The 14,591-nt window shown below is 44.0% G+C and overlaps 1 protein-coding gene across 1 annotated transcript in view; it reads left to right on the top strand.

The window, feature by feature from the left end:
• Window positions 1-14,591, top strand: part of tmem132e (transmembrane protein 132E) — a 185,712-nt gene that overhangs the window by 118,360 nt on the left and 52,761 nt on the right. The window contains exon 4 of the mRNA XM_033046046.1: window positions 4,183-4,375. Within this exon, the coding sequence (XP_032901937.1) occupies window positions 4,183-4,375 (193 nt within the window). The remainder of the gene's footprint in view (window positions 1-4,182; window positions 4,376-14,591) is intronic.

Genomic DNA, 14,591 nt, shown 5'->3' with positions numbered 1-14,591 from the left:
ACCTTCCAACAGGACAAAGCCCCTAAGCACACAGCCAAGACAATGCAGGAGTGGCTTTGTGACAAGTCTGTGAATGTCCTTGAGTGGCCCAGCGAGAGCCCGGACTTGAACCCGATCGAACATCTCTGGAGGGTCATGAAAATAGCTGTGTGTCGAAGCTCCCCATCCAACCTGATAGAGCTTGAGAGGATTTGCAGAGAAGAATGGGAGAAATTACCCAAATACAGGTGTGCCAAGCTTGTAGCGTCATACCCAAGAAGACTTGAGGCTGTAATCGCTGCCAAATAACTCAACAAAGTATGGAGTAAAGGGTTTGAATACTTATGTAAATGTGATATTTCAGTTATTTCTTTTTATTTACTTTGCAAAATTTCTAAACATCTGTTTTTGTTTTTTTATTATGGGGTATTGTGTGTAGATCGATGATAAAAAAAAATGTTTAATCCATTTTAGAATAATGCTGTAACGTAACAAAATGTGGAAACAGTGAAGGGATCTGAATAATTTCTGAATGCACTATATATGTAATAGGATGTGTGGATGGATAATTTGGGAGTTGGTATGCTTCTTCCATCATTTAGTAGTCAAAGCAAGGATTCAGATTGTTAATATAACATCAAATGTTCTATACTTTGTACAGTAATGTGCTGGGGATTTCCTAGAGTTGATGGGAATGTTGTGCTTTTTTTAAGGAATCTTTGAACAACACCCTTCAATCTTTTCCTCGGATACTCGTTCTCTAAATTAATTTTGTAGCCACAACATTTATGTAGTTGGTTCAACTGAGTGTCTTGTGCATGGTGAGCAAACATTGTGATGCCATTTACTGTCAAAAGAAGATATTTGGAATCTATGTGGTGTATATGGTCCATTGCCTGGACCTTTTGTGGCACAAATGTTACTTGCCAATTAGCAACACATGCCTCAATGTTGTGTTGGTCTTCTGTATGCTGACATGGATTGTTTCATTTGTTGACTTGTGAAAGGAATTGAACTGCTCAATCATCAGTGATTATCCCTGCTTCTGATCCTGTGATGGAAGAAGGGACACTGATGATGTAGCTGTAGATAGTTGGGTCTGAGAGTGCCAGGGGGAATTCCTGCAGTGACCTTGTGTGATTTCAAAGATCGACTCCAACAACCAGAACCATCTTTGTTCATCAGAGGTGTAACTTCAACCAGTGAAGTGTTTTCCCCATGATGGCCAATGTTTTCACTTTTACAAAAGTTCTTCGACTTCACATTCTGTTTACATGTTAAGGACAATTACTCACATCATCTCTGAAATTCAGCTCTTTATTCCATAATTGCACCAAAACTGAGTATTGTGTACAGTTTTGGTCTCCAAATTTGAGGAAGGACAGTCTTGCTATTGAGGGAGTGCAGCGTAGGTTCATGAGGTTAATTCCCGGGATGGCTGGACTGACATATGACAGGGGCCACAGTTTAAGAATAAGGGGTAAGCCATTTAGAACGGAGATGAGGAAAAACTATTTGACACAGAGGGTTGTGAATTTGTGGAATTCTGTGCCTCAGAAGGCAGTGGCGGCAAATTCTCTGTGTGCTTTCAAGAAAGAGTTGGATAGAGCTCTTAAAGAGAGCGGAGTCTGGGGATATGGGGAAAAGGCAGGAACTGGGTACTGAGTGTGGATGATCAGCCATTATCACAGTGAATGGCGGTGCTGGCTCGAAAGGCTGAATACAATGGGTACTCTTGCACCTATTGTCTATTGAAGCTGCTAGGGCATCCTTGAAAACACCAAAGCAGGCATCATTGAGCAAGTAATTAGTTAAATACCACTGGATTAGTGTTACTGATACTTGTATTATTGGGCTGTTGATCAAGACTACATTGAGTGGGTGGCCAGATTGAATCAGTCTTGCTTTTTCAGCACAAGAACATACCTGGGCAATTTTCCCCATTGTCACAGATGTCCCAAGTGCTTTGGAACAGCTTGGCTGTAGGGGTCGCTACATTTGGAACTCAGATCTTCAGTACAATGGCTAGGATGTTGTTTCGCCCCACAACCTTTGCCATATCATGTTCTCAGCTGTTTTTTGATATGCTTCGGCTTTACATCGGCATTTGTTTTCCTCATCTTTTTAGGCAGCATTATTTTTTAAATATTACTTACTTTGGAAAGCATATTTATCAGCGATGTTGCATCAACCAATCATGACAACTCTAATGTCAGAAGAGTTTTGGACTAAGACCCATCATTTATTTATTTGCCTCTACGCCACAATTTGAGATTTGTAATAGAAAAAAATCATATGCGGTTAAAGTGCATGTAGAAATTACAGCAGTGTTTTTATACATCCCCCCCCCCCCCCCCCCCCCCCCCCCATTTCAGGGCAACATAATGTTTGGGACACAGCAATGTCATGTAAATGAAAGTAGTCATATTTAGTATTTTGTTGCATATCCTTTGCACGCAATGACTGCTTGAAGTCTGCGATTCATGGACATCACCAGTTGCTCGGTGTCTTCTCTGGTGATGCTCTGCCAGGCCTGTAAACATAGAAACATAGAAAATAGATGCAGGAGTAGGCCATTCGGCCCTTCGAGCCTGCACCGCCATTCAATATGACCATGGCTGTATTGCAGCCATCTTTAGCTTATGCTTGTTTTGGGGACTAGTACCCTTCAGTTTTGTCTTCAACATAAAAAAGGCATGCTCAAATGGGTTCAGATCGGGTGATTGACTTGGCCATTTTGTAGCTTTGAAAAACTCTTTGTTTGGGATCATTGTCTTGCTGTAGAATGAACCGCCGGCCAATGAGTTTTGAGACATTTGTTTGAACTTGAGTAGATAGGATGTGTCTATACACTTCAGAATACACTTCAGAATTCATTATTCTACTACCATTAGCAGTTATATCATCAATGAACATAAGTGAGCCAGTACCTTCAGCAACCATACATGCCCAGGCCATAACACCCCCACCATTGTGTTTCACAGATGTGGTGGTATGCTTTGGATCTTGGGCAGTTCCTTCTCTCCTCCATACTTTGCTCTTGTCATCACTCTGATATGTTAATCTTCGTCTCATCTGTCCACAAGACCTTTTTCCAGAACTGTGGTTGCTCCATTAAGTTCTTCTTGGCAAATTGTAACCTGGCCGTTCTATTTTTGCAGCTAACCAGTGGTTTGCATCTTGTAGTGTAGCCTCTGTATTTCTGTTCATGAACTCTTTTGCGGACAGTGGTCATTGACAAATCCACACATGACTGTATGGTATGCAAAACAAAGCATTTCACTGTACCAAAGTACATGTGACAATAAAGTATCATTGAATTTAATCAATTAATCAATATTATAAATTATTAATTTATAATAAAAATAAGTTGTTAAATTTTATTTTGTAACAACTTAATTCTCATTGTACTATTTAATTTGGATGATGGATTCTTGGATTTTTACCCTTTTAATTTGAACAAATTAAATTTTAACACAGAACATGTTAACCATGACTTTTTAAAGTAATCAAATTACACTCCTTTCCTTGATCCTGTTATAGCCTATTGCATATTTTGAAGCACTATAATAACCATTCCTTTTTGCTGAATTAGCAAACCATCCAATTGGCCGATCTCACTTAGAAGATATCACAAATTAAGGTTTCATCCTGGGATTTGGCCATGAATTTACGCTATATTGGAACTTTAACATTGGTGTGACATCAGAGATTGCAATTTGGCAGGAATTATGCCATCAAGTTATGCTGATTCAACATAAATACCGAATGTGTTTGTAACTATATTAATTAAACAAAAAAATGTTATTTCCTTGCTCATGCTGGAATATGGACTAATATGTATTCTCATTGTGTTGTTGCCTTTAGTGATAATTAGCCTAACAATTATTATTAATGAACATTATTTACGATGTACATAAATGTTTGTCTCACATGACATTTGAAATTGGGTAGTAGTGATCAACTGATGTTACGTTTGGATTTGAAAAAATATAGAAGGAAAGGCTGAGGGAACTTTTGACACAAAAGCTAGGACATATCAATTAAAGCAATTATGTGTGCAGTGAGCTCTAAGAATTCAACAGGATTTCTGGGCATGTTTTTGTAAGGGTCCTTACAACCTCAGGAACATAAATAATCATTTTTTTAAATTGTTTTAATATTTTCAAAGTAAAATCTAAAATGTAGTTAATTTCTTAACAGAAGAACTGCTCAACCCAATGAAATTATTCAGTTGAACTTTGAAATGGAAAATTTTACCAGCCAGTCAGTGACGAGACGAATTATGTGGCATGTTGACTATCGTGGAAAAAATCCTCCTCCAGATTCTGACAAAGTGGTGACAGAATTGACCGTGATTCAAAAGGATATCCGGGCTATTGTACCACTCTCCATGGTGAGTGCATTTTCTCTTTCCCTACTCAGTCCTGACTGTTATCACTCATGAAACACGTTTTTTGTTCAGTTCCAACTTATCTAATGATTTAAATGGAATATATGAATATATTTTTTCTTCTGAATATTCTGCACATTTTTAATTTCCAAGTATGCTGCTTTAAGAGTTCATTCATGTGATTATGTAATGACATACATTTATTTCAATTGATTTATGCTTATAAGGTGATGCAATTCGATACCACATTATACTTCCAATGCTTTGAGGTTTGAAGCTATAAACTAAACTTCAAAACATGCATCAGTTTAGGGGACATCTTATCTTATGCATGAGATTGCACCCTTCTCCACTCACATCCTTAGGATCACACATCCCTATTGAACATGCTAAGTTCTCTTACTCTGTCGTATACACACCGATACAAAACAAAAGAACACAATGGCCATATGCCGGTCATTATGCCATTATTATAAATTAAAACCTATCCATTAATATTATGTGTATCCAGAAATTAAATTATCACCCCTGAAAAGTAGACAAACGCTGGACACATGCCATTTTTGTCCCAGTTGACTTTCAAGATAATGGCTGAATATCTTTTCAAACTGCATAGTGTCATGGTGTCATAGGTGAGACATTTCTGAAGATAAATAAAGTATTGTTATTAAAGTGAAATGCCAGTCGCAATTGTGCCTATCTTAGCAACGGTTACTTGTTTTTTTTACCTTTCTTAATTTGACTGTACGTCACAACTCTGGTTATCCTTTTTTTCCCCCAATGCTATAATTCTGATCATTCAATTGTAAATTAACAACCATTCACTGGTGATGATCAGAATATGTTATCGACAGATTTCGTGAAAGTTGTGTTGCAGAAACCATGGAATTTGCTATCTGGTGAATAAAACTGGACAGGCCAAATACTGAACACTTTAAGGATTGATTGATGCAATTGTAGTATTGTTATATTAAGAATCAGAAAACATTTTCATACTGCTAGAACTTTTACCTGTGGCTCCATCTTGTCAAAGGAATTAAGTAGTTTAGAAAAATCTATGGAATAAAGGTTCTGTGAAAGGTATGAGCTGAGAATTTGAAATGGATGAATAGAGGTACATCGGGTGACACAGTGGCACGATGGTAGAGTTGCTGCCTTACAGTGCCAAAGACCCAGGTTCGATCCTGACTGGTCCTGCGGGTGCTGACTGTAAGGAGTTTTTACGTTCTCCAGGTGACCACGTGGGTTTTTATCCATGGTGCTCCGGTTTCCTCCAACGTTCCAAAGATATGCAGGTTTGTAGGTTAATTGGCTTCTATAAATTGTTCCTAGTGTGGAGGATAGAACTAGTGGATGGGTGACCGTTGGTCGGTGCGGACTCGGTGGGTCGAAGGACCTGTTTCCACGCCGTATCTCTAAACTAAACCAAACTAATAAATCCTGCATCTTAATAGTGAGCACCTGGGTGCCACTGATACTAAACCTCACATCACATTGACATCAAGGTGGTGTGCTGAGAGGAATTGAGTTAGGGTCATTTTGATTACTGGTTAAATGAAGGCAGGAAAGAGGGTGTGGTATATGTGGTGCGTAATGGGACTGGGAAATATCCTGGGAGATTCTTATTTTTAAATATATCCTAGACCAAGTGGGACCCGTTGGGCCCCGTTCCCCCAACGCAATATTCCACCAAACCGCAGTGCACCTGATGGGTTCTCGTTGTAAGGCCAGAGATCCCCATTGTGACGCGAGTGACGGCAACCCTCCCCCAACTGTGCAGGCGCGGCCGGCAAGTGGGACCACGACTGCGATGTTTTTAAGTTTAAAATGGCAATAACATGTAAAATATAAAATCAATGGGAGTGCATCGCACTCTCCCTCTTCAGTCCGCTATTCCCCTCCTCCATTATCCTCCCTCTCCCCACTCACCAACAACCCCCCTCTGTTTCATCCGCTCCCTTCCCTCCCCTCCCCTTTCTTCCCCCTCCCATTCTCTATTACCTCGCCATCCCTCTTGCTACCCCTATCCTCCTCCATTCCCCCTCATCCCCCAGCACTCCCCCTCTTCACCATCCCTCTTCTGTCCCCTCTCCTCCTCCCCTCCCCCACTCCATCCCTGACCCCTCCCTCTCCTTTCCCCTACCCTCAGTCACACCCTCCCTCCATAACTCCTCTCCCCTCCCTACCCCCTTCCCCTCCCTCTATCCCCCTCCTCCCCCACTCCTCATCTCCCCCATCCCACTCCCCCCCCACTCTCCCTCCTCAACTCCCCCACTTTCCCCTCCCTCTCCCTCCTTACCCTCTCCTCTCCATCAATCCCCCCCCCACCCTCCCTCCTCACCTCCCCAGGATCTTGATGTAAACCACCGTCGGCGATGAAGTTGTACTTGAGGCGGGGGCTGTCGGGGGTCCTCTTCCTCCCCGCATGTCTAGAACAACAGCACCGCTGCCCCCAAATCCAACCTTAGCCTCAGCGCCCAGGCCACGGATCCCTGGCGCGGCCTCTCCCCGGACCCCACACCGGTTCCAACCCCAGTCCGACTCCTCTCCCTCTCTGCGGGCCTGGAGCAGCAGCTCCGCCGCCCCCAGACCCAGCCCCAGCACCCTGGCCCCAGATCCCCAGCGTGGCCTCTCACCGCCCCCAGACCTCGCACGTGCTCCAACCCCAGCCCAGGGCCCAGGGTGCAGAAATTAAGTGAAAGTAGAGGACCCGTGGAGGCGTTTGTAAAATAGAAGGAAACTTACCCGTGGAGTCGTTGGGTCCCCGTTGTGAGGCCAGGCAAGTACACGCTAGAAAAAATGGCGATCGGCAAATCTGGAAAGGCTCCAACTGCACACGTGCAGATAAGTGGGGGTGCTGTTTTAAGTCGTTTTAAATGTCAATAATTTGTAAATATAAATGTCAATAACTTGTAAAATATAACATGAATGTGAACGAAAATTGCTAATGCACATCCCAGGACAATCGTGAGTTAAGGTGGGCCTAAATTTGTTGCGCTATCCTGTACTGTTGTTGCGGGGGGGGGGGGGGGGGGGGGGGGATAGCCTGCGGCGTCACACACGATAACCACCCCACACACACTAAACACCTCCCTTGATATTATATTAATATTATTAACTCACTCCTTTTACCCCATCGCCCGCCCTAACCCCCAACTCGCGCATAGCCCCCAACTCGCAGGCGCGGCTAGAGAGGGAGAGGGTAGAAAGAGCGAGGGCAGAGACAGGGCAGGGGCAGAGGCAAGGGCAGAGGAGCAGAGGCAGTGGGTAGAGGCAGCGGGCAGAGGGCAGCCACAGAGGCAAAGAGCGGCAACAACCTCCCCACCATGCGCCGACACGAGAACCCTAGCGAGAGGGCGGGCGGGCGAGCGATGGAGCGAGCGAGCATCGACCAAAGGACCGCAGGTTGGGCCGCCGCAGTCTTCATCTATGATCTTTGGTCATCAGTCGACATCCTGATTTCATCTCCGGCTGAGTCTTTTGATTAATGGGGGGTGAGGAGAGAGGGGTGGGAAAGGTGACGTCACTTGCAGCGCGAGGAAGAAGGCACGCAGACCCATTGTGACGTCATCAGCGAAAGACATTCGTTTTTAAACTCAAATTTTTGTCAGATTTTTGAACATTTTCATTAATAACTCGAGAAATAAAGCATGGCATTTTCAGATACGGTGATTTTGGACTCCAGGGGGAAAATGTCTATCGGAATATGTAAAAATGGTACTGTTACCGCGTCGTTTTTTTCACGAAGATGTGTTTACACACACATAAATAAATACACATCCAAGATAAGTATCTATCTATCTATCTACTATCTATATTACTAAAAGTCTGTTCTTGACAAGGTTTTGGCCATCTGTGCTGCGATTTCCGAGAGAACGCCGCCACCTACAGCCGTCATATTTGGCCACCTTGCTCAGAGCCCCCCTCCGCCGTATGTGTGCCGAGGATTTTTCCCGTCGTTGGAAAATGACAGAGATATTAATAATTTTACAAAATTCCCCATTCTCTCTGCTGCCCCTGCTGGTGGCAGGGGGGAGGGACTATAAAACCAGGAAGTGGTGTGCCTCAATCAGTGTCTGCAAGCTGGAGGAAGGCAGAGGGTCACATTTCTCTGAGCTGTGAATAACACTGACCACATGTCAACTCAAATGTAGTGTCCTTAGTGGTTCTAAAACGCTTGCAGAATGTGTCTATATTGGTTCTAAAATGTTTGCAAAAAATGTTTATTGGTTCTAAAATGTTTGCAAAAAGTGTTTATTGGTTCTAAAATGTTTGCAAAAGTGTCTCTTTTGGTTCTACAATGCTTGCAGAATGTGTCTTTTTTGGTTCTAAAATGTTTTTTAGGTTCTCCCTCCCCCTTTCCTCTCCTCTCCTCTCCCCCCCCTCTCCTCGCCCCTCCCCCCCCCTCTCCTCTCCCCATCTCCTCTTCCCCCCCCCTCTCCTCTCCCCTCCCCCCCTCTCCTTCTCTCCCTCTCCTCCTCCCCCCTCTCCTCTTCCCCCCTCCTCTCCTCTCCCCCCCTCTCTCCTCTTCCCCCCCCCTCCTCTTCCACCCCCTCCTCTTCCACCCCCTCCTCTTCCACCCCCTCCTCTTCCACCCCCTCCTCTCCCCCCCTCCTCTCCCCCCCTCTCCTCCCCCCCTCTCCTCTCCCCCCTCTCCTCTCCCCCCCCTCTCCTCCCCCCCCCCTCTCCTCTCCCCTCCCCCTCTCCTCTCCCCCCCTCTCCTCTCCCCCCCTCTCCTCTCCCCCCCCTCCTCTCCTCCCCCCCTCTCCTCTCCTCCCCCCCTCTCCTCTCCTCCCCCCTACGGCCGTCATCTCTCCTCTCCTCCCCCCCTCCTCTCCTCTCCCCAACTCCCCCCTCCTCTCCCCCCCTCTCCTCTCCTCCCCCCCTCTCCTCTCCCCGCCCCCCTCTCCTCCCCCCCCTCCTCTCCTCTCCCCCCCCCTGTCCTCTCCCCCCCCCTCTCCTCTCCCCCCCTGTGGGTGAGTGGTGGAATATTTGCTCCTTTTACCTCATAAACAACCTATCTACTGACGCATAGCCCCCAACTTGCAGTCACATCTAGAGAGGGGGGGGGGGATAGAGAGTGAGGGCATAGAGAGAAGGGGCAGAGACAGAGATCCTGGGGTGGGGGAGAGGAGGGGGTAGGGAGGGATAGGGGGGAAAGTGGGGGAGGTGAGGAGGAAGAGTGGGGGGAGTTGGGGGAATAGAGGGAGAGGAGGGAGAGGAGGAAGGGGTGTGGGAGGTAGGGAGTGGGGAATAGAGGGAAAGGTGGGCAGTGAGGGAGGTGAAGAGTGGAGGAGGTGCGGGATAGAAGGATAGGAGGGGGGTAGGGAGGGGAGAGGAGTTATTGAGGGAAGGAGGTAGTGACTGAGGGTATGGGAAAAGAGAGGGAGGGATAGGTGAGGGAGGGATTGGGGAGGGGAGAAAGAGGGAAAAGAGGAAGGAGGATGAAGAGGAGGGATAGGGAGTGCTGGGGGAAACGGGGAAAAGAGCCGTGCCTGCGCAGTTGGGGGCTATGGGTGAATGGTGGAATATTGCGTGGGGGAACGGGTTGCGTTGGGGGAACACGTGCGTGGTGGAAACAGGTTACTTTGGGCAAATGGGTGAGTGGTGGAATCTTGCGTTGGGGAACGGGTTGCGTTGGGGGACCAGGCTTTCCATGGGGGCTGTGGGTGAGTGGTGGAATATTGCGTTGGGGGAACGTGTTGCATTGGGGCACCAGGCCTCCCGTGTGACAGGGACCCAACGGGTCCCACTTGGTCTAGTATATTACTAAAAGTCTGATCTTGACCGCTTTTGGCCCACTGTGCTGCGATTTCCGAGAGAACGCCACCACCTACGGCCGTCATTTTTGGCCACCTCGCTCAGAGCCCCTCTCCGCCTTCCGGGACCAGAGGATTTTCCCCATCGATGAAAAATCAGAGAGATATTAATGTTTAAAAAAAATTCCCTATTCTCTCTGGCGGCAGGGGGGAGGGACTATAAAACCCGGAGGTGTCGTGCCTCACTCACTCTGCCAGACCCAGGAAGCGAGAGGGTCATGGCTCTCTGAGCTGTGAATAACACTGAACGCACGTCTACTCCACTTGAGTCCCCTCGATGTGGCTGCTGCCAAATTGTTTGCCTTTTTATTTAAAGTTTGTGTTCACAAAATGAATTTTGGTTGTCTGGTGACTGCTGCCCAATTGTTTGCCTCATCTTTTTCAAGAAGTTTGTGTTCACAAAATGAATTTTGGTTGTCAGGTGGCTGCTGCCCAATTGTTTGCCTCGCCTTTTTAAAAAAGTTTGTGTTCACAAAAAGAATTTTGGTTGTCAGGTGGCTGCTGCCCAATTGTTTGCCTCGCCTTTTTAAAAAAAGTTTGTGTTCACAAAATGAATTTTGGTTGTCGGGTGGCTGCTGCCCAATTGTTTGCCTTGGCTTGGCTTTTAAAATCGTTGCAATAGTTGGCTGCCAGCCCAAGAATCCATTTGGCCCACAATGTCTATACTAGCCCTTTGTAAACCAGTACCTTCAGCCTGCAACACCCATACTAGCGCAACAGAAAGCCCCCCCCCCCCCACTGGCGAGCCATATTGGAATTGGTGGAGGGGTGGAATATTGCGTTGGTGACCAGCCCTCCCGTGTGATGCTGGGACCCAACGGGTCCCACTTAGTCTAGTAGAGATATATATATATATATATATAGGTGTGTGTGTGTGTGTGTTTTTTCTGGGAAATGTATTACTTTGATCATTCATAATTTACTCTTGTTTGAGTGCACATTGAAGAGCTCTAGGCTGTACACAGGGCAAGAGAACTCATCACTCAGCCAGGCTGGCAAAACATGATAAGACACACAAAGCAGTTTAACATTCATGTAGCATAGCCCAGGTATAGGCTGACAAGTTGGTTTTTATCATTTTTATTTTCATGCAAACAACGAAAAAAGTGACATCAGGCTGTTTGATCTGAATCCACTTTAATAAATGATTTTTTTCCAATGACCTCGGCCACTGGTTACTCAATTTAATATTTTTAATTGAAACTTGGAAAATAAATGGGATGGGTTGTAAATTTAAGATGTTTGTTGAAACTATGATTTAAAAAAATAAACTGTAGCTTGGCTATATGTAACAGTACCCTGCATGTATTATACATATCCAGGGAATATGACGACCAAACCATGAAACTGAAGTGGTTAATCAATGTCAGTTACCTGCATGAATAGCATTTCTCTAACATCGTAAACCATGATGTATATGTGTTTTTGGATTGCAATTTAACACTAATTAATATTATTATTGGCACTTTGGTCCCGTGTGATCCTATCCACATGTTTTGAGTAATCGCACATCATTTTGTATTCTAGCTCACTAAAGCATGTACTTCATGGGTTTTTACGTCTGTTAAGGAAGTATTTGTATCAAAACCTAAATCTCACAGTAAATAGGATACGTAAAATGGGACGAGCTCTGTGCTTCTCATCCTCCTATTAACAATGTCATAAGTAGAGCCAGGATTTTGCCATAAGTGTCTTTTCATGCCTTTTTTTGATGATTTCACCAGGATAATGCCTTTTTCACAATTGACTGCCTAAATCAGCCTTTTTATGCCGTTTTGCTAAAAGGTCGTGCTATTTTCTCGAGTTGTACCGTGATTACAATGATATTTTCTATGTTAACATGTTAATATGAATGTTATTATTAACGTGTTAACATAGTATAACTTACAAGGAAACTTCAACCACTGGGCGAGCTGGGGACGCCACCGTCGGTCATTCATTCATTTGTGCCACTGCCCGCTGTTTCAGTCTTCTCCAAGATCTATTTAAGAAAGAACTGCAGATGCTGGAAAAATCGAAGGTAGAAAAAAAATGCTGGAGAAACTCAGCGGGTGAGGCAGCATCAATGAAGAGAAGGAATAGGCGATGTTTCGGGTTGAGACCCTTCTTCAGACTGATGTGGAGGGTGGGGGGAAAAGAAAGGAAGAAGCGGAGACAGTAGGACAAGAAGGAGCTGGGAAGGGGGAAGAGGTAGAAGACCAGGGCTATCTAAAATTAGAGAAGTCAATGTTGATACCGCTGGGGTGTAGACTAGCCAAGCGAAATACCCAAGCTTGTCTCCCCGTTATATTTACTGCTGGCTCCAGTCGCAAATCTGAGTTTGCATTCATTGATGCTAGAATTCCACTGTGGAAATTGGAAAACAAATCTCTGTTGTATTTTAGAGAAATACACAGAGGAACATATACCAAGCGAGTCATCATTACAGAAACATTATATTGACAGCAACTTCAACATTGTTGTGCAGAAAATTAGAGATGAAGTTGCATGCAACAAAATATGGATCTCAATAGACGAGGCAACCGATGCTGTGGGGAGATATGTTGCCAATGTGGTCATCGGTACACTATCTTGTTGTTTATATCTTCACTTGCTGTACTTTGGCCAGAAGGTATAAAACATGAGAATGTTCTTCTGTTTGTGACTTAAAGTTTTATTCCCCAAAATGTTGCATTTGACATGCTTAGCTCAAGGACTTCATAGAATTGCCAAGCACATACGTAGCTTGTTTTAAATGTTGATCGCCTAGTTTCCAATGTCAAGAAAATCTTCCTCAAAGCACTCTCACGTGTGCAGTTGTTCAAGGAAATGGCACCCGAGATTCCGCTACCTTCTCAGCTGTTTTGACTAGGTGGGGTACATGGCTCTCTGCTGTACTCTACTATGCTTCAAATTTTAAAAATATAAAATAAATCGTCAACTGTTTTGAAGAAGAAGAATCTGCTGCAGTCAGGATCGTCAGTGAAATCATGCAGAAAAAGTCCCTCCACCGCGATCTTGTGTTTATTGCTTCCAATTTTGCAAACTTCCCACAAGCTATCATTTCCCTTGATAAATGTGGCGAAACATTAATGAATAACTTGCAGGTTTTCAACAAAATAACTGACGATACTCGTGAAGTTCTTGGCGATGTAGGTAAAGACATACAAGGAAAATGTGAGAGAGTGACTTTAGCTAACAAAGATCTTGAAGAAATAGAAAACATAGCTAAAGTTCTCAAAGGTAGTTGTAATGCACAAGATATCGATATGAATATTAAGTCAATAGCTTGTTTTGGGTATGCACCAGCGACCTCAGCTGAGATAGAAAGAAGTTTTTCACAACTGAAGCATATTCTGTCTGACAGGCGGCATAGTTTAACACCAGATCATTTGAAAAAATGCTAGTAATTATGTGCAACCAGGCAACTTTGGTCATTTAATGTAGTATACCTTTATATTATCATTTTTTACCATATTTTGGTGGTGGAAATAAATGTCTGTTATGCCTTTTTTTTGTCAATAAATGCCTTTGTGTGCCTTTTTTGTAATTTTATTGTGCCTTTATGCCTGCCTATTTCAGAGATTTTTAGTGCCTAAACATCCTGGCTCTAGTCATAAGCTTTTACAAGTGTGAGGTTACAATTCATAGTGATGAGATTAAAAGTCAGGCAGTCTGACAAAGGATTAAAAAAAAAATGTAAACGTCAATTTCTAATTGACTGGACTCCTGTAAAAATAATGATGGCCTTGGCATGATTTAACAATGTCTAAACCTCGCAGCTATATAATCACCTTGCTGTTAACAAATCCTAACCACTGAGTAAGAGACGTACTAATAAATAAATAAATAAATAGATAAAATTGATTCATGCCATGGTAACTCAGGAGACTTGTTCCAATCAGTTCTCTGTTCCCTAAGGCTCGCAAAACAGACCAAGGAAGTGTAGTTGGAATTATACAGCAAGGGAAATCAATATTACTATCCCTTACAACAATTTTATACAACAACTTGGTGCACATGGTGGGGAAGCTATCACTCCCTTTTCATCCAGGGACCATAATTTAGTATCATTTGACCCTGAGACAATATCAGCCGGTCTATGCTTTGCAAATGAATCCCAAGTCTCCTCTAACCCAGATTATTTCTGCTGTAAATTACCCATGGCCTAATTTAAAATTATTCTTTATGGTGAAAAGACGAGAATGGTTCTAATCCTTCAGATTTCAAAGGAAAAATAAATCAGTGGCTACTGTGCTATTCAGGCAGCCAATTTTAGGTCTTTGATGCAAGGCAAGTTACCATCCCACAATCCTGCAGTAAATGCTTAACATAAAACCATGTGGGCAATAATGCAAGTGATCTCTTTCTCATGCCATGTGTAAAGAACAAAATTGTGTAACAGCACTTGTTTACTTCTG

Source organism: Amblyraja radiata, chromosome 28 (assembly GCF_010909765.2).
Source record: "Amblyraja radiata isolate CabotCenter1 chromosome 28, sAmbRad1.1.pri, whole genome shotgun sequence".
NCBI classification, from domain to species: domain Eukaryota; kingdom Metazoa; phylum Chordata; class Chondrichthyes; order Rajiformes; family Rajidae; genus Amblyraja; species Amblyraja radiata.
The sequence above is the reverse complement of the archived record's forward strand: the minus strand, read 5'-3'. Positions and strand labels throughout refer to the sequence as shown.